The sequence below is a fragment of the Giraffa tippelskirchi genome, chromosome 6, assembly GCF_054371585.1.
Source record: "Giraffa tippelskirchi isolate mGirTip1 chromosome 6, T2T-mGirTip1v1.2.pri, whole genome shotgun sequence".
Classification (NCBI taxonomy): domain Eukaryota; kingdom Metazoa; phylum Chordata; class Mammalia; order Artiodactyla; family Giraffidae; genus Giraffa; species Giraffa tippelskirchi.
Genome location: NC_137280.1, coordinates 122600293 through 122620674, shown reverse-complemented (window position 1 = coordinate 122620674; position 20382 = coordinate 122600293). Strand labels below are relative to the sequence as shown.

At 35.0% G+C, this 20382-nt stretch overlaps 1 protein-coding gene across 50 annotated transcripts in view; it reads left to right on the top strand.

Moving 5' to 3' along the window:
- Nucleotides 1–20382, top strand: part of FAM13B (family with sequence similarity 13 member B) — a 103240-nt gene that overhangs the window by 30050 nt on the left and 52808 nt on the right. For 24 of the 50 annotated variants that reach the window (XR_014056844.1, XR_014056843.1, XM_081500676.1 and 21 more), the window contains 5 exons: nt 94–306; nt 7435–7612; nt 7920–8061; nt 12708–12803; nt 14735–14895. Coding sequence is in view for 46 of the 50 variants with exons in the window: in XM_081500676.1 (XP_081356802.1) it covers nt 94–306; nt 7435–7612; nt 7920–8061; nt 12708–12803; nt 14735–14895 (790 nt within the window). In the remaining 4 variants the exon portion in view is untranslated. The remainder of the gene's footprint in view (nt 1–93; nt 307–7434; nt 7613–7919; nt 8062–12707; nt 12804–14734; nt 14896–20382) is intronic. The other 26 variants (XR_014056847.1, XR_014056846.1, XM_081500688.1 and 23 more) reach the window with 3 other exon arrangements.

The window sequence follows — 20382 nt, the reverse complement described above, 5'->3', positions numbered from 1 at the left end:
GGCTTTCTGAAAGTATGAATATTTTAAGTTCATTGGAGAATGAATATGTATGGTAGTTGAAACTTATTTAATTTTTGCCTTGAACTAACGTAGGAGGTCTGGAGCAACAAGGACTTTTTCAAGTCAATGGAAATGCTGAGACAGTGGAGTGGCTTCGGCAGAGATACGACAGTGGAGAAGAGGTGGATTTGGTTAAGGAAGCAGATGTTCCCTCAGCTATTAGTCTTCTTAGATTTTTCCTTCAAGAACTTCCTGAACCTGTTATCCCTGGCAGTTTGCATATTCACCTGATGCAACTTTCTCAAGGTAACATGATCTGAATCTTACCAATCAGTCACTTAACATTCAATTTCAAAGTGTTTGTCTTTTAGAAATCTTGACATGTAAGCAGTAATTATAGCAATTCTGAGAATAATTTCTTAAGTTCCCGTTTGAATACATATGCTCTTTGGGGCTGTATTGTCTAGTTAAAGGAATGGCAACCTCTTAGATTCCTGTAGTGATGTTTACTTTTTATGATTGGTCTTAGTGAGCCTAAGATATAGGGTGAGAAGGAGGAAGAGCAGGAGACAAGAACAAAGAGAAGGAGGGAAAAGAAGGAACAACAACAACAAAAAACATGTGTGGCAGAATGTCCCATAATAGCCAGTGGTGTTGGTTAGTGGTGATGTTACTATGTTTATCCTTGGTTTGATTGAATATCCTAGCAAAAACCAGAAGACAGCTTTGATTCTTAAGTTTGGACTATACCTAAAACTTGTTCTTGGACACCTTCCTGAAGGAAAGTGAAAGTCGCTCAGTTGTGTCTGATTCTTTGCTACCCCGTGATAAAATATAAAATTGGACATCAGATTGCAAACCAAATAAAGAAATTGATTTGCTCTGTTGGGTGAGTTTTTTGGTGGTGACTAAAAGTAGGGCTTAGCTGGGATGGACAAGAAAAATAAAAGTAGAGTTATGCAGAAAGGTGAAAGAACCAAGAAGCGAGGAGATGCTTCTCTTTCTCGAGCCAGATGGTATTCATGTGTATATAATAGTGTGACATGTTTCGTTACATAGGAAAATTTATGAAGTTGGCATGTAATACAATTGACTCTTGAACAACATGGGTTTGAACTTACATATTTTTTCAATAAATTTGTACTACGGTACTACATGATCTACAGTTGGTTGAATCGACACATGCAGAACCGTGGACTTGGTGGATCTGCTGTAACGTTATAGGTGACTTTTCAGTGGTGTGGAGGGTTGGCACCCCCAACCCCTGTGTTGTTCAGAGTTCAACTGTATTATACATTTCTTTGGATTTTTGAGCTATTTTTTCTGGCTTTTCTTTGTATTGTGGAATCTCTTTAATTTTTTGAAATGGAACTTCTAGAGAAATTCAGTGATAGTAAGAAATTATAACTGCTTCCTTAATCCCTATCGCTGTGAGAGCTGGACATTTTGTTTGTGTATATCCTTAAGTTATATATGGTTAGAAGAGGAGGATTTCCTTTTGAGAGTATTTCTCCATTTTATTTTTTCTTAATTTTTTCTTTTTTTTAATTTAAAAGCATGCCTAAGTTAATAAATGCCTCTTATTTATGTGTTAAAAGTCAATATAAAGATACTTTATAATCCTCTTAAGTATGTTTTTCTCTATACAGCTAGATGATAGAGCTCATTTTATACTGATCTATTCAGGAATGGTTAGCCTGATTCAGTTTTGTTTCTTTATTATGCCACCTGGATCAAAGAACAGGTTTCAGAATAAAGTATCAATATCGTCACCTTTTTTCAAAGTGTAGCTTTCTTTTTTTGTCCCAAGAAATATTGTTTTTGTTTTGAATTTCTGAATCTATTTCAAATTTCTTTTCTTGGAAGTGGGAATTTTTTCAAATGTTTATATTGAGTCACCTAATAAGCATTTTTGTACCCATTAAATATATATAATGAAACTGATGTATTAGAGTTTTTTGAGCTCTTTTTATGTCTTTAGAGCCATTCATTTTGTTTTTATGAGGATAGGATTCCATTTTCCCTGTGTTATAGAATTGTAGACAGGTCTTTTAAAGTTCTAACAATCTGATAATCTTTCAGTTTTGACTGAAAATTTATAAATGAATAAGTAGAAAAAGATTTAGTGATAATAAAGTTACTGGCTCTCATTGATGCTACCAGTCAGAAGCTGTTTTGTCAGTGAGGTTGTCATTTTTACTTACTCATTTAAAAGTATGACAGTATCATGTACTGTGTTACTTATGGAGTTATAGTATATATCTTACTAATTATTGTATGTCAGTATTCATTTGTGAAGGAATTGAAGACATGCAGAAATGCTTTTGGCCTGTTTTGAGAAAACCACCATTCTCCTCCATTGCTCATGTACATAACCATTAGCTGCTGCTGGTGCTGCTGCTGCTGCTAAGTCGCTTCAGTTGTGTCCGACTCTGTGCGACCCCATAGACGGTAGCCCACCAGGCTCCGCCGTCCCTGGGATTCTCCAGGCAAGAACACTGGAGTGGGCTGCCATTTCCTTCTCCAATGCTTGAAAGTGAAAAGTGAAAGTGAAGTCGCTCAGTCGTGTCCGACTCTTAGCGACCCCATGGACTGCAGCCTACCAGGCTCCTCCGTCCATGGGATTTTCCAGGCAAGTGTATTGGAGTGGGTTGCCAGTGCCTTCTCTAATAACCATTAGCACACACACCCATATACACACACACATGCATGGACACACACCCATATAAGACACCCATTTTTTTAATAGCTATGCAGATAGGTGTGGTGGTACTTGAGGTGATACTTGTATTTCTGTTGTAATAAAGTCTGTTCGTTCATCCTTTAATCATTCATTTGGGAAGGTGTCTGGGTCTCTGGACAAAATTCTCTCCATTTATTGTAGGTAACTCTTATGTTAATATTTTAATTGATGTTCACAAATAGATGAAATTAATGCTTTTAAGGTCATGGAGGTAGCATTTTTCCAGTTGCATTTGAGTTAGTGTTTTTTTTTTTAAAGAGTGGTTTTCATTTTCTGTGGCAGCAGGACATTGCAAAGTGAAGTGGTATGGTGTGGTGTGATGTGGTTTGATCTTTAATTTAGACCAGCATTTCACAACCTTGGTACTCCTGATATTTTGGGCGAGGTAATTCTTTAGTATAGGGGCTATCCTTGAATTTTAAGATATTCAGTAGAATCCCTGGTCTCTGTCTACTAGATACACTGGTACCCCCTTCCCCCAGGTTATGACAATCATGCCATTCATTGTCAATGTTATCAACCATTGGTTTAGCTCATGATAGTTTGTCCAGTTGTTTATACATCATATTTTCGTAGAAAACACAATTCACAGTTCTGTGAATTTGTTGTTACATTAAAAAAACTGTTACAATGCTTAAAAGATTTTCTAGTCAGGGGAATCTTTGATATGTACATATATTTTTCCTGGTTATGATTTAACTGGGAAGTAGGCTTAAAAGGAAAAAAAAGTTTAAGCGGATATATTTTTAATACACACACACACACACACGCTGCTCTGCCTTATTTGAAGACTTTAGAAGCGACCTAGTAGATGTAAATATTTTTGAACACTTTTTTGAATACTAGAAATGTTCACTAATAAAAGTAAAGCAGCATGTTAAACAGTATTTCAAGCAAAACCAGTGTAGCCCACAATCTTACAACCCTGTCAAGTCAAATGTTTTAGTAGTGCAACATCTTTTTTCAGTTATTGTGTATTTATTCAGCTTCTTCAACTAATTTTTATTGAACCCCCTACTGTGTGCCAGGCACTGTTCTAGATTCTGGGAATGCAGAAGTGAACAAAACTGTCTTCATAGAGCTAAAATTCTGAAGGGGCATCAGTCAGTTCAGTCGCTCCGTTGTGTCCGACTCTTTGCGACCCCATGAATCGCAGCACGCCAGACCTCACTGTCCATCACCAACTCCCGAAGTTTACCCAAACTCATGTCCATCGACTCGGTGATGCCATCCAACCATCTCATCCTCTATCGTCCCCTTCTCCTCCTGCCCCCAATACTTGCCAGCATCAGGGTCTTTTCCAATGAGTCAACTCTTCTCATGAGGTAGCCAAAGTATTGGAGTTTCAGTTTCAGCATCAGTCCTTCCAATGAACACCCATGGCTGATCTCCTTTAGGATGGACTGGTTGGATCTCCTTGCAGTCCAAGGGACTCTCAAGAGTCTTCTCCAACACCACAGTTCAAAAGCATCAATTCTTCGGCACTCAGCTTTCTTCACAGTCCAACTCTGACATCCATACATGACTACTGGAAAAACCATAGCCTTGACTAGATGGACGTTTGTTGGCAAAGTAATGTCTCTGCTTTTTAATATGCTGTCTAGGTTGGTCATAACTTTCCTTCCAAGGAGTAAGCGTCTTTTAATTTCATGGCTGTAATCACCATCTGCCGTGATTTTGGAGCCCCAAGAAATAAAGTCTGACACTGTTTCCACTGTTCCCTCATCTATTTCCCATGAAGTGATGGGACCAGATGACATGATCTTAGTTTTCTGAATGTTGAGCTTTAAGCCAACATTTTCACTATCCTCTTTCACTTTCATCAAGAGGCTTTTTAGTTCCTCTTCACTTTCTGCCATAAGGGTGGTGTCATCTGCATATCTGAGGTTATTGATATTTCTCCCAGCAATCTTGATTCCAGCTTCTGCTGCTTCCAGCCCAGTGTTTCTCATGATGTACTCTGCATATAAGTTAAATAAGCAGGATGACAATATACAGCCTTGACGTACTCCTTTTCCTATTTGGAACCAGTCTGTTGTTCCATGTCCGGTTCTAACTGTTGTTTCCTGACGTGCATACAGATTTCTCAAGAGGCAGGTCAGGTGGTCTGGTATTCCCAGCTCTTTCAGAATATTCCAGTTTGCTGTGATCCACACTGTCAAAGGCTTTGGCATAGTCATTAAAGCAGAAATAGATGTTTTTCTGGAACTCTCTTGCTTTTTCGATGATCCATCCGATGTTGGCAATTTGATCTCTTCTAAAACCAGCTTGAACATCTGTAAGTTCACAGTTCACGTATTGCTGAAGCCTGGCTTGGAGAATTTTGAGCATTACTTTACTAGCATGTGAGATGAGTGCAATTGTGCGGTAGTTTGAGCTTTCTTTGGCATTGCGTTTCTTTGGGATTGGGATGAAAACTGACCTTTTCCAGTCCTGTGGCCACTGCTGAGTTTTCCATATTTTCTGGCGTATTGAGTACAGCACTTTCACAGCATCATCTTTCAAGATTTGAAATAATTCAACTGGAATTCCGTCACCTCCACTAGCTTTGTTTGTAGTGACGCTTTCTAAGGCTCACTTGACTTCACATTCCAGGATGTCTGGCTCTAGGTGAGTGATCACACCATTGTGGTTATCTGGGTCATGAAGATCTTTTTTGTACAGTTCTTCTGTGTATTCTTGTCACCTCTTCTTAATATCTTCTGCTTCTGTTAGGGCCATATCATTTCTGTCCTTTATCGAGCCCATCTTTGCATGAAATGTTCCCTTGGTCTCTCTAATTTTCTTGAAGAGATCTCGAGTCTTTCCCATTCTGTTGTTTTCCTCTATTTCTTTGCATTGGTCGCTGAGGAAGGCTTTCTTATCTCTCCTTGCTCTTCTTTGGAACTCTGCATTCAGATGGGAATATCTTTCCTTTTCTCCTTTGCTTTTCATTTCTTTTCTTTTCCCAGCTATTTGTAAGGCCTCCTCAGACAGCCATTTTGCTTTTTTGCATTTCTTTTCCATGGTGGTAGTCTTGATCCCTGTCTCCTGTACAATGTCACGAACCTCCGTCCATAGTTCATCAGGCACCCTGTCTATCAAATCTAGTCCCTTAAATCTATTTCTCACTTCCACTGTATAAACATAAGGGCATAAGGAGAGTTAAATGATAAATACAAGAGTATGTTACATAGCTAAAGAGAATGTTATGTAGAATTTGTCAGTGTTGATGTAGTCATCATATTGATAATATTAATTAATGCATGTATTTTTGAGTTGATATACATGGTTTTTATTAATCCTTTTCTGCTACATTTAGGTGTTAAAAATTTCGGTAGCTCAGACTGTAAAGAATCTGCCTTCAGTGTGGGAGATGTGGGTTTGATTCCTGGGTCAGGAAGATCCCTTGGAGAAGGGAATGGCTGCCCCCTGCAGTATTCTTGGCCTGGAGAAGTCCATGGACAGAGGAGCCTGCCAGGCTGCAGTCCATGGGGTCACAAAGAGTTAAACACAACTGAGCAACTAACAGACTAACACTTTCACACTTTCATAGTTACAGAAATTCAAAGAAACATTCACTCAGGGACTTTTCCAACCAATTATAAAGACAGAGTACCTGGGCAGTTGATAATATTATGAAATGTAGAAGAAATGTTATTGGTTGCATTTTAAATTTTAAGTAAAACTCATGTGACCATAGCCTTTTCTGTTAATGTCTTGGAGTTGTGTTATTTTGTAGAGATGACCAATATCATGATCATAACCTTTTACCAAGAAGTTTTCTCCCAATAATTATTTTTAAATTAATTTTAAGAACCTCAAGAAAAATACAGAATGAAAGTTAATTGGGTTAATTTTCCCTATTAGAGCAATTAATTACTTCATTTTGAGGTACTTCTGAGAAATTAATTAATTCTCCTTGTTGGGACCCTCACCTGTCAGTGGGTTGATACAGACCTAATTTCTGTTAATGAAAACTCATTTATCTAAACACAGGACCTGTCTTCTGGTGCTTGAAAATTCACTTGATAAACCGAGAAGAGGAATTTGGGTGTTTTTTTTTTTTTGGCTGCACCATGCAGCATGTAGGATCTTAGTTCCCTTATCAGCGATCGAACCCCCTGCATTGGAAGCCTAGAGTCTTAACCACTGGATTGCCAGGGAAGTCCTGGAATGCATCTTAATTTATTGATAGTTCTGTTGATATTGCTGAATTTAATTGTTCTTTTCAGAATGTTAAAAGAAGAAAGTCTGTTTTTTACTCTGTTTCTTCCTTGTTTTTTCTTTCATTCTGATACCGTTAGCTGGTTAAATTGCTTCTCATTTTTGCTTATTAGTGGTTGGTGTTGACTGGTATTGACGAGTACATTTTGACTTCTTAGAGTTGGCACTGATTTGGAAACACATGTACAGTCATGCAAAAGACCGTATGTTGAGAATTAAAACAAATAAGCTCTAGGATTGAAGCCAGTGAGTAATAGATGAAGAAAACACCCTCCAGCAGTTGAGGGGTTGCATTCCTTCTTCAGTTCTTCCACTTACAAGTGAAATGCAAAGCCCTAAGGCATTTGGCCTCTAGTAGAGGAAGTGAAGAGGTTTTGAATTGTTATAGTAAACTGGTGATGTAGGTGGAGTAATGTCAATCTGGCAAAATATCTGAGCTTTGCTTTTACTTCATTAAGAAAAAACCCTATCATTATGTTTTATAGATTATAATAATGAAGATGAATTTGGAAGAAAGTTGAGGTTCCTCCTGCAACAGCTTCCACCTGTTAATTACAGTTTGTTAAAGTTCCTGTGTAGATTTTTAGCCAATGTAGCATCACATCATGAAGAAATTTGGTCAGCAAACTCTTTGGCTGCTGTCTTTGGTCCAGATGTCTTCCAGTAAGTTTTTTCACAAATTTTTGTTTGATTAAAAAACACTATATTTGTGAAATAGAATCATTATACTGTCTCCCAAGGGTCATAGGTTGCTTGATGAACCATTATTTTTTATAGTAGATCTGATTAATCCTCCCAGCATTTCTGTGAACAAGGTACAAATTAGGTTGGCTTTACAGATGGGAAAACTGAGGCACAGAACGGTGGTATAAATCACTCAGGTCTATAAAGTGATTCATTTGGTTTTCTTCAGACTTTATCTGTGATGGATTCAAGGACTCTCAATTCAATTTGGATTTTTCATTCTTAGTATTTACACAGATGTGGAAGATCTAAAAGAACAAGAAATAGTAAGCAGGATAATGGCTGGACTTCTGGAAAATTACTATGAGTTTTTTGAGAATGAAGAGGAAGATTTTTCATCTAATGATTTGAGTTCAATTACTGAACAGGTGAGACTATTTTAAATATTCTACTTGGAGGGAGGTTATTTTTCATTTGGTAAAGAATATGCTCATAAGGGCTTGGCCCAAACTTATGTGGAATTTTTAAGTACTAAACTAGAAGTAATTTTCTTGGTTATTATACATTATCATAGGTGATATTTCCATGTAGTATATGAATGTGATTTTTTTTCTGAATAACTTCTTGTCGTCAATTTGGGTAATATGGAAAAGGAATCGAAACCAGAGATATGCTAGAGCTTTTGTGGATTTTCTTCTGTTTTTCTTTTGTTAAATTAAGCAATGTTTATTTTGTAAGAGTAGTGTGTTTTTGTTTTTGCAAAGAAATTGCTAGTGTAGGCAAAGGTTGAGAATTAGAAGATAGAGGGAAAGGTGGTATATAAAGTTGACACAAACTTTTAAAAATGTTTTTTTGATTGAAGTAGCAAGTTAGTGCAGCAGTGTAACCATTATCATTAATGGGAAGCATCAGGAGAGTAATAGTTTAGGTTGCAGATGTTTTAAATTTTGTGGCTCTTGAATATTAAAACCCATTTCTCAACAGTATATTTTGTTGTTACTGTTATGCCTTAATGGTTGAGACTATAAAAGGGTCCTCATTCATTTCTTCTTTATGAAGTGAGAATATTGATTCTGAGTAATTGTTATTGACTGTAAAGCCATATCAATCCAGACTTCTCAGGTATAGAATTCATGCTTTAGGTCTATCTGGAAGTTTTTCTTGTGTACTTAAGTGAAGTGATTTGTTATGCAAACTTTTATATTAAAACCTATAATGTTATTTATATTTTGAGTGTGGGGTGGAGCTGCTACCTTTTTAAAAATAATAATTCACCTGGTTAAAAATAAATAAATAAATAAATAGTAAAATGTCCTATTCTTAACCATGCCCATCCTCTCCCTCTCATTGGTTTTTTAATGTGTTTTTCCAGAATTTCTTTATGCAAATATAAGTAAATATTTCTTCTTAGTATTTTTAAAAGGAAAGTAGCATACTTTACATACTATTCTACACATTGTTCTTTTTTAATCATTTGACAATGTATCTTGGAGACCTTTTATTGGAATGTAAAGAACGTAGTCTTTTTTTTTCAAATATCTGTGTGAGTTCTCTATTGTATGAATGTAACGTATAATTTATCTCATTCATAGTATCTGTATCCACTTGAAATGGTGACAGCACATCCCGGTTTTCTCAGAGATGTCGTAGTTTATATCTGCTTTCTAATGTGATTATTAGAAAGAAATAATAAAAAATTATAATAAAATATATAATAATAATAAATTATTGTTATTTTAGTAGCTCCCCTTTTCACTTCCACATGTATCCAAGTTTAGATGATAAATTATATCGTTATGCTGTTTATTGATGGACAATGGATTACTTCCCTTCATTTATTCCTAAACTATAAAGCAGCATCTCTTGAATGTTTATCATACAGATTTTCATTCATTCTTATAGGTGTTGGCTTTGATGATGTGAGTTAGGAGTTTTATTTCCTAGGTAGCCCAGCTTTTATTTAAAAGGGCTTCTATACCGTTGTGACCTTTTATAGATAAGTCTTTTTAATAATTGGAAATTATATTTTCCTTAGGTTTGTTTGTCTTGTGTTTTTAAATGAAGTTTAGTTCATTTACAGCGTTGTGTTAGTTTCAGATGTACAACATAGTGGTTCCGTTATACATGTTATACATTCAGTTATGTAGCTATCCTTTTTCAGGTTCTTTTCTCCTTTTTCAGGTTCTTTTCTCTTATAAATCATTATGAAGTATTGAGTATAGTTTCCTGTGCTATATAGTAGTGGTACACATTAATCCCCAACTCCTAATGTATCCCCCCCACCACCTTTGGTAACCATAAGTTTGTTTTCTATGTCTGTGGATCTGTTTTATAAATATCTGTTTTTTTTAAGATTCTACATGTAAGTGATATCACATGGTATTTGTCTTTTTCTTTCTGGCTTACTTCACTTAGTATGATAATCTTTAAGTCCATCCATATTGCTGCAAATGGTATTATTTCATTCTTTTTTATGGCTGAGTAATATTCCATTGTGTGTGTGTGTGTGTGTGTGTGTGTGTGTGTGTGTGTGTGTGTGTGTGTGTGTGTGTGTGTGTGTGTGTGTGTGTGTGTGTGTGTGTGTGTGTGTCAATCCCATCTTCTTTATCCATTCATCTGTCAGTGAACACTTAGATTGCTTCCATATTTTGGCTGTTGTAAATAGTGCTGCTGGGAACACTGGGGTGCATGTATTTTTTCAAATTAGAGTTTTTGTCTTTCTCAGATACATGCCCAAGAGTGGGACTGCTGGATCATATTCGACTCTGTTTTTAGTTTTGTAAGGAACATCCATACTGTTTTCCATAGTGGCTGCACCAATTTACATTCCCACCAAGAGTGTAGGAGGGTTGCTTTTTCTCCATACCCTCTTCCAGCATTTATTTTTTGTACACTTTTTGATACTAACCATTCTGACTGGAGTGAGGTTAACACCTCATTGTGGTTTTGTTTTGCATTTCTCTAATAATTAGTGATGTTGAACAGTTTTTCCTGTGCCTTTTGGCCATCCATATGTCCTTTTTGGAGAAATGTCTGTTTAGATCTTCTGCCCATTGTTTTTTTTTTTTTTTTTTATTGTACTGTATGAGCTGTTTGTATATTTTGGAAATTAATCCCTTGTGAGTTGGATTGGTTGTAAGTATTTTTCCCCCCATTCTATAGGTTGTCTTTTTGTTTTGTTTATGGTATGTTTAATTAGGTCTCATTTATTTTTGTTTTTACTCTCAGAAATGAAGCCAAAAAGATATTGCTACAAAATGTGTCAGAGAGTGTTCTGCCTATGCTTTCCTCTAAGAGTTTTATAGTATCCAGTCTTATATTTAGGTCTTTAATCCCTTTTGAGTTTATTTTTGTGTGTGGTGTTAGAGAATGTTCTAATTTCATTGTTTTACATGTAGCTGTCTGGTTTTCTCAACACCACTTACTGGAGAGTTTGCCTTTTCTCCATTGTTTAGTATTGTCTCATTTGTCATTGATTAGTTGGCCATAGGTTGATTCCTTAAGTTTTTTATATTTTCTTCATGTAACCATTTTTACCATTGTCTGACTTTCCTTCCCTCTTTTTCTTCTTCCTTCCTTTCCTTTCTTCCTCTCCTCTCTCTTTTCGAGTATCAGAAACTGTTAAGAAAACAGTAACAGATGTCAAATTATAATTTACCGTGTATAAACTGAGGATGAATACATATGTATATATATATGTGCATATATGTATGTTATATATGTATTTGTGAGATAAATCAAGTGAGAATTTATAGCCTGAAACAGTGCTCCATGGAATTTTTGGCATATTTTTTTGAAGGTTTCCAACTATATAGTACGTGACTTAAGAAAATTGATTAAAATAAAGAACTAACACAGTTGTTCAAAATTATTTTTGCTGAAAAGAAAATGACAAGAAGAGGACATGTAAATATATATGCCTTAAATGTTTAATGCTTTTTGATTCCTGTATGAACTCTCATCTTTGGGGGATTCTGTGTGTCACCTTTTTTTTCATTTTAGTTCAGCAGTTAATTTTTTAAAATAAAGTTAATGGCTGCTGAAAATGAAGCAACTTACTCATTTTCTTCTTTTCTGAGATGATTTGACTTACAAGAAGCTGATGATGCCAGTTTGATCTAATGTTTATATCTTGACTCTTCTAAAGTCTGCAGGGTGTATCTTGATTATGGTTTACATTGTGGTGTAATTCTCTGATATTGCTATTATCCTGCAGCTTTATTATGTAAACTGAAATATATTCATAGCTCAGATATATTGCATTTATATTTCTGTATTTTTTTAAGCACTATAAAAGCTGACTCAAAATATATTGTGCTTTACATTAAATAGTTGTGGTCAATTAACACTTGGAAATAATGTTGAATTCTGCAGGTTTGACTGTGGATAGAAAAGAGGATATTAGCATATCAAACAGAATATGCTCAATAAACAGGGTTGTGCAGTGAGTCCTGAGACCGCAAAGTATATCACTTATCTTGGCTCATGTTGCTAATCACCAGAATCTATTATCTTGTCCATTTTTCTTACAGTTTGAATTATAACTGGATTGCAAGTAATAGTACAGATTTCTGAAATTTCTTTTTTAAGGTAGATTTCATAACTTTCATATTTGACTTGTGAAGCTGAATTGATCAGATACTGAGTGAAAGTAAAATCTCAAACTCAGTACCGTTTGGTGCATTTTAAAGTTGTTATAACTTAAATGCTGCTAATTTATTATCCACATACATAAAGAGGTGGGCAGACCTGGCCTGTCCTGGCAGTGCATTGATTTTCCCCCTGATTTTGATACTTGAAGAAAGCAAAGCTTATTTAGCACTCTCTACTTTTAGAGTTTCATCCCACGAATGCAAGTATTTGGCCATTAGGTCCTTTTCAAGGTAGTAGTTTGTTTTTTTTTTTAATAGTATGAGAGGTCTCATCTGATTGGAGATGTTAAATAGGGAGTGTTTGAGTAATGACCCAGAGTCAGAGAACAGATTCTTTGTATGGGATCCTTAAATGATTGTGAATCCAGTAGAGTTGTTTGAAGATGTAGGTGATAATTATGTTTCTTTATACGTTTGAGAAGGCAGGTAGCAGCGTTCTCCACAAGCTCGAGTCTGGAGAGCAGGCATTTCACGAGGTCCTAGAGAAGGGAATTACAGCAGTCAAAGGAGGAAGAGATGTAAGTATGGCTGAGGGTTTTCCATAAGTGAAGTTGAGTCAGGTGCCTATATAGGGCAGGTTCCGAATAACTTATGAACAGAATAGAGTATTGATAAGCAGAAGGTCAAGTTGATAAGACGATCAAGAAGAACTTTTGAAGCTAAGTTGCTAAGTTGTAGGATGATGGAGCATTTTTATCTAGTTTTTACTCTTACCCAAACCAATTTAGTGAATTCTTACTGCAAGAAATTACACTAGAAGGCCTGGGATGAGGGGTGGGGGAGTGAGAATAAAAACCCATAGGCAATAGATTGTGTTCATGTCCTATCTTAGTTGATGGTTACTGGTGAAAATATTAGGAAATATCTATTAATTTACATAAAGCTTATTGAATCAAATATATATTATAATTGAGTGTAAAGTTTTAGTGGAAAGAGCGATTGACTGTAAAACTGATTTTAAAACCTGTGATGTAACATATTAAAATTGCAGTACTTCTGAACCAAAAATGTGTGTACTGAGTAGTTATCTATTCTCAGTTTAAATAGTCACCGTACTTTTTTTTTTTTTGCAGTCTTCTATTCTTGTACTCAAACCTGAGAACAGTATTTTCTTGCCAGTTTTTTTCTTCCTTGGATTATCAAGTAGATATTAATTAAATGCATTCTTAATTTTAAGTAATTTATTAAATACATAGATAAAGAAAGAGAGTAACTTTCCATTTCATCCAGTTTAAAAACTGACCTGTCATTTGAAATTTTCACCTTTGTGTATATAAATCTAAATCTAGCTTCTCAGTTAATCACTTCTGTGTGTATGTTAGTCGCTCAGTCGTGTCCGACTCTTTGCGACCCCATGGACTGTAGCCCCCCAGGCTCCTTTGTCCAAGGGATTCTCCAGGCAAGAATACTGGTGTGGGTTGCCATGCCCTCCTCCAATAACCACTTAGGCCAATGATTTTCAGTACTTGTTGATTAGGAGTTGGTAGAGTATCACAGTATAATTACCTTTCTTCCGATTCACGTTTTCGTTTCTCAGAGTCTTGTAGCAATTGTTGTATTTGCCTGTCAGGAAAAACACCAGTGTTACATGTAGCAGTAAATTTATTCTAGGTATTGTCAGCCCATTTGGCTAGAATGGACAGAACTATTTATGTTTACTGTTTAATGTTTCTAATGACTAGTATTAATTTATAAAAAATGTTATGACTTTATGGCTAGTTTCTTCTATGAGATAGCTTAATAAATGTTTTTCATTTGAAAATGTTTTGTTGGTTTTCCTTCTCAGATGTTTGTGTCTTTTTAATTAGAATGATTATTTACTTATGTAGCCAGTTTGATAATAGTAAATGTTTTATAGCCCCTGCCAGAAAGAGAATTATAACCTTGAGTTATACTTCATAGTAAAAATAGTGAGTTCTTCCTTGTTGTAATGTCAAGGTTCTGCATGAAGAGTTGAGTCTGAATCATTTAGAAGTTAGCCATCATTTTCTAAAACATAGTTAAGACCTTAAGGCAAAATTTCTGTGCCCTTTTTGTTCCCACACGTATTCTGTATTAAAATCACTTGTTCAATGCACTTGGAAATTGGAGAGGTCAGTTGAAGTCTTTGTTGTAGTTCTTAGATTTACAAATCTGATTGGTTAGGAAATGAAGCTTTTTAAATGTTAATTAACTATAGTGTGCATGCTTTTTCATAGTTTGCAGTCTTATTCATATTCCTAGTGATATACTAATATAATCATTACCTTCTGCTTTAAAATATTATGTTTGGTTTGAAATTTTACTCTAATGTGGAGAAGTTGGTAGATACTTTGTAAGGGAAATTGGTCTTAGGAAATGAAGCCGAAAATGAGTTGTATTTAAATTTTTCTTAGAATAGTATGTTTTAGATGATACCAGTTAACTGTTTCATTAAATTTTAATTCTCGGTTTCCTCTTATTTTTATAGGTTAATGAACTTTCTGAGGAAGAAGAGGAAGATGAAAAGCTGGAACATATAGAAGAACTTCCAGAAGAGGGTGCAGGAAAATCAGATGACATGCTAGAGGTGGTACAATTAAGGATGACTGAAAACATCCTGGAACCAAATAGTGTTACAGCATCAACAAGGTAGTATTTCATTTGAAAGGACTAGTTTTTGAGCACTTCATTCTGGATGTAAATTCACTCAGGCACTAAATTACACAGATTATAATGATATATGAAAGATTAGTTTGTATATGAAAAAGAACAGTAAGAAAATTTTAAATAAATAAACTGGTTAAGGAGTTTTCAGCTATTAATACCTTCTTAAAAAAATAACCTCTTATGTATATTTTCTCTTAAAGTTTATTTGTTTTTGTATTATTAGTGTATTAGTTGGGTTGGGTAAAATTTCAGAACCTTTGAAAGTAGAATTGCTAGAGAAACATATAGTGGTTGAGTTGACTATATTTCCAGCTTCTAGGCACTAGATTGAACTAGACTTTGAGGAGAGGATTCTGTGATGCTTTAAGATGGTGCTTTCCAATTCTTTCATGTATAAAGTGCTATTAAAGGTGGTAGGCTGGAGGCACTATCATAGCACATAGGTAGGACCATTGGTCACACTGTTTAGGAAGTATTAGAGAATTCAAGAACGCCCCATACATAGCTCTAGGTTTGCTAAATTCTGTCCTAGTTTTCTGTAGAGCTCCATGGTTTTCTAATTAAGGGGACGGTTACTTGTTTAGGCCACTAGATATTTTTCATTAAATTTGTGTTCAATAAAATAGTGATTAAAAAAGTAGAGAAAATAATAATTTGATTAAATAAATAATTATTAATTAATTCAATTAAATAATAATTTAAGAGACAACAGAATATCATTTAAAAAATTACTAGTAATTTAAGGGAAGAACTATTCAGTGTCATCTAGAAAAATTATAAAGTAGTTTAAAGTGTATACTTCTAAATTTTTGTTTAGTTGCTAGGTCATGTTTGACTCTTGTGATCCTGTAAACTATAACCTGTCAGGCTCCTCTGTCCATGATATTTCCCATGCAAGAATACTGGAGCAGGTTGCTATTTCCTTCTCTAGGGGATCTTCCCAACCCAGGGGTAGAGCCCACGTCTCCTTCATTACAGGCAGATTTTTTACCACTGAGCCACCAGGGAAGCCCGTACTTCTAAATACCACTGTTAAATTTCTCTTTGGGACTCTAGATTTTTATATTAGTGATAGTTTCTTCAGACATGAAGATAATTTTGTTATATTAACATGTTTATTCACCTTTTCGGTGATGGTTTAGTTGCTAAGTCGTGTCAACTCTTAAGACCGCATGGATTGTAGCCCGCCAAGCTCCTCTGTCCTTGGAATTTGGAATTTCTCAGGCAAGAATACTGGAATAGGTTGCCATTTTCTCCTCCAGTTCACCTTTTTGCCCCTGGTATAATTTTTTGTTTGTACTTTTCTGTTTACATGATATTCTTAATTCTATTTTAGATATATATGAAAATACTTATAAGCTATATGTTAAAGTATTTAGCTATGTCTTAATTACGTATTTACTTTAATTCTTTTTTCTGATCTTTGAGTTATTCCAGCTTACTCTACAGCTTTTGTTCTTAGGTCCTTTTCTCCTTTTTTTGACTTTTTCCAAATAAATTTGGAAAATTCATCAGGCTCAAAGAGAAAATTTTTCTGTGACTTTTGAAAAGTATTTCCAGACTGTTTAAAATACTTGTCTCAGTTTTCATTACCATTAGCAATATTTTCTTGAGCACCTGAAAACAATAGATTTAAACTGGTGTTCTTTATTTTCTTAGAGTTGTGCTTTGCAATAATGTAACCACTAGCTACATGTGGCTATTTAAATTTAAACTTAAAACAATTAAATAAAATTTAAAAAATTTCTACAGTTGCGCTAGTCACTTTTCAAGTGCTCAATAGCCATATGTGATGAGTGGCTACCATAATGGACAGTGCAGATATAGAGCAGTTCTATCACTGTAAAAATTTCTTTTGGATAGTGCTCATTTAGAGAGGTAAATTCCTTAGGTATATTATTTGTTTACCAGCAAGATTAAATATTGTTTGAAATGCATGCTGCTAACAGTTTCTTTTTTTGGATCATCTGTCTAGCTTTGTAGAGGATCCTCCTTCCCTCCAACACAGCCATTTTTAGATGGAGTCATTGGAGATTTGAGGGTAGTCAGGATTCCTTAATTGCAAGTCATAGAAACAGATCTTGGCTAATGGAAAGAAAAAGATAATTTATTAGAAGAATGTTGGATACATACCATATTTGAAAGGAAAAGCAGAGAGAAGAACATGAGAGCTCTAGAGAATTTAGTATAAAAGGGTCATGGAAGACTCTCTTCAGCACATGGCTGTTGCTGTGAGATTTCAAACTACTTCCTTCCATCTATCATTCTGCTTAAGATCAGATTCCTGTCGGGTAGCAGGGGAGAGGATCTGGCATAAATTGGATCATGTGTCCATTCCCCAACCAGGGTAGAGGTGAGTCACTGTAATTTATGCATGTATCAAGAGCATTGGATGGAGGGAAGAACTAGTTGGCCACAGAAAAATGGGGCTAATACCAAAAGAAAGGGGTAGGGGTATCAGGCAACACAAATAGATGTGTCTGTCACCATGGTCTTCTAGATTTAGTGCTGATCCCTATAAATTTCAGTTAATATTTATATATTAATATTTTAGTTTTGGCTGATCGAGTGCATAAAGGCAAAGAAGACATTCACCTTTAAAAAAATTTTTTTTTTAAAATTTTGTATTGGGGTATAACCGATTAACAATGTTGTGATAGTTACAGGTGAACAGCGAAGGGACACAGCCATACATATACAAAAATACATTCACCTTTGATGAAAGAAAGGTAGGCAAGAAATATCCTAGAATGCATAGGACCTAGAAAATAGGGAGCTCTTAATAAATTCATCTGAGGGAATTAATGGATACTGTGTTGCATAAAACTAGTGATTGAACTTTTGCAAAGTTAATGTCTTGTGTCTTTTTTTTTTTTTTAAGATTTATGTATTTTGACTTTGCTGGGTCTTTGTTGCTGCACATGGGCTTTCTCTAGTTGTGAGCGGGGGCTACTCTTTATTACGATATGTAGTCTTCTCATTGCAATGGCTTCTGTTATGCAGAGCACGGACTCTCGGCATGTGGGCTCAGTAGTTGAGGTCCATGGGCTCAGTAGTAGTGGTTCGAGGGCTCTAGAGCACTGGCTCAGTAGTGGTGGCCCATGGGCTTAGTTGCTCCATGGCATGTGGGATCTTCCTGGACCAGGGATCAAACCCGTGTTCCCTGCATTGACAGACGGATTCTTAACCAGTAGACCACCAGTGAAGCCCATTAAAGTTTTATCTCTTTGAGTTTTCCTCTGAGATAGCTTACAAATATTTTATGGAAGTATTAGGTAGCCTACTTTGTATTTCTGTGGGAAGATATGTTAGAAACCTCTGGGAAATAAACATTAAGTGACAGCTGAGCAATTCTTAAACATTTTGGTCTCAGATGTTATACTCTTAAAAATTATTAAGGACTCCGAAGACTTTTGTTAATGTTGATTTTATACCATTGGATATTTACCATATTATAAATTAAAACACCATAAACTGCTGGGTGTGTTCTTTGTTGCGTTGTACCTTGAAAGATGGTTAGTATTTGTAGTTGAAATACAGCTATTTATGTTCTAACAAGTTTTTGTTGTTATTGTTGATAGATTTCTCCTCCTCTGTTAGTTTTAAGTCATTGATTCTCAGACTTTTTGGTTTAGTTTGTGGACCACAAAGAATTGTTACTGTGGGTTATAGCTATTGGCATTTACTCTTTTGGGAACCAAAACTGAGAAATTTCTTAAAGTAGTAATGAACTCATTACATGTTAATGTAAAACTTTTTAATCAAAAGTAGCTTTTTCAGAATCTTCCAAAAATCTTGAGTGAGAAATTTTTTAGTGGCATTGTTTACATTTTTACAAATCTTTTTCATGTCTAAGTTGATAGACCGTAGCTAGATTCTCACATTTTCTTTGGCATTTAATTTGTTGCCATGTGTTATTTTGGTTGAAGTATGTGAAGAAAATCTAGCATTATGTAAGTAGGTAGCTGGAAAAAGGTAGAGAATTTTTATAGCCTGTTCAGATAATTGTGGATATTCTTCTTTGACAGTATACCAAAATTCAGTGAGTAGTAGTTTATTAAAGATTATTTTTAATGTGGAACCTGAAGGCATATCTGAATTTTTCATACTCTGATCTGTCGGTCTCTCCTGTACTTTGAGAGAATCTTTTAGCCATGCTTGATTTTGTAATATGGTATATTGGTTTTTTGAAAAATACTACCTTACTGAGTTATTCAGAGCATCCAAATAGTGATATATATATATCTATTTGTGGTATTATATCAAAATATATATTCTTTAATATCACCACTGATTATATCAAAAGTATCTTTAAGTATTATTATGCTATTAAGCTTCTGGGGTGGAGGATACAGATTTTCCAGAATTCTGATTTTTTCTGGAAAACCGAAATTTTATTAGTTCTGTTAGTCTTGCTCATTTTTGAGAAAATTTCTACCAGATATTCAAGTTGGAATAACTATAATCTGTCAATCTTCCAAGTAAAAATGAGTGTTCCATGCTAAAAGTTAAGCTCTCAACTCAAACAAGACAAGCATCGTACCGAGCTGTGCAGCAGAATTTGCTTTGTGTGTACTTTCTATTTGTCACATCACATATTAAAAAGAAGTATATTCAAGGGCTGAGATAAAATTAATAATATGTATTACTTCTTCATCAAGGACTTGCTCCTTTTAAAAAAAGATTGCAACTGAGTAGTGGTGAAGAATGCACTGGGCATGGTTGGTTTGGTACCACTTGCCTGAACTTATGCTAAGACCCAAAGCAGGTTTTTTCTACCATTGATTTTGCATCATCATGCAAATATCAGCACAGTGAAATGTTATGAAAAAACAGTTTTGATCTTTGGTTCACAGACCACCTTTAGAGAACCAGTTTAAATATTATCTACTGCTTGGTTTAAGTATTTGTGTATGGGTTGTACTGAGTAACTTATTTATGCATCTGTTATTTCTATACATTGTTTGCCATTAGCCATATTTTGTTAAGATTGAGCCAGGTGCAGAGTGGAAAAAATGGTGAGTTTTAGGGTATGAGTAACCTAGGTTACACAAAAAGCAGAAGTTTTGGTTACTTCTGAGGCTCATTCTTACCCATGAAGTACAAGGAAATCCCAAGCTTGTTTCCAAAGTGCGTTGTATCTGTAGATGAAAAATGATTGCTTTATAGTCACACGTTTATCTACTACTTGGCTTTATATAGATATACAAATGTTAGGGGAATCTTTACCTTTTAAAAATTTAGAGAGAAAATAGAAAGTTCTGAAAGAGTTCTTTATTTTCACTGTGCTGTTCACAGTCTATTTCCTAGACTGTTTTGGAAAGGTTTATTTTGGCTTGAGGTTAGTTAACTTTTAATTTATATTGCTTCTAGAACTAAAATCAAAAAACCAGCTAATTGACATTATTATAAAGTTTCATTTAAAATTGTACTTTTAATGCCTTGCTAAAACTTGGAATTTAGAAAGAA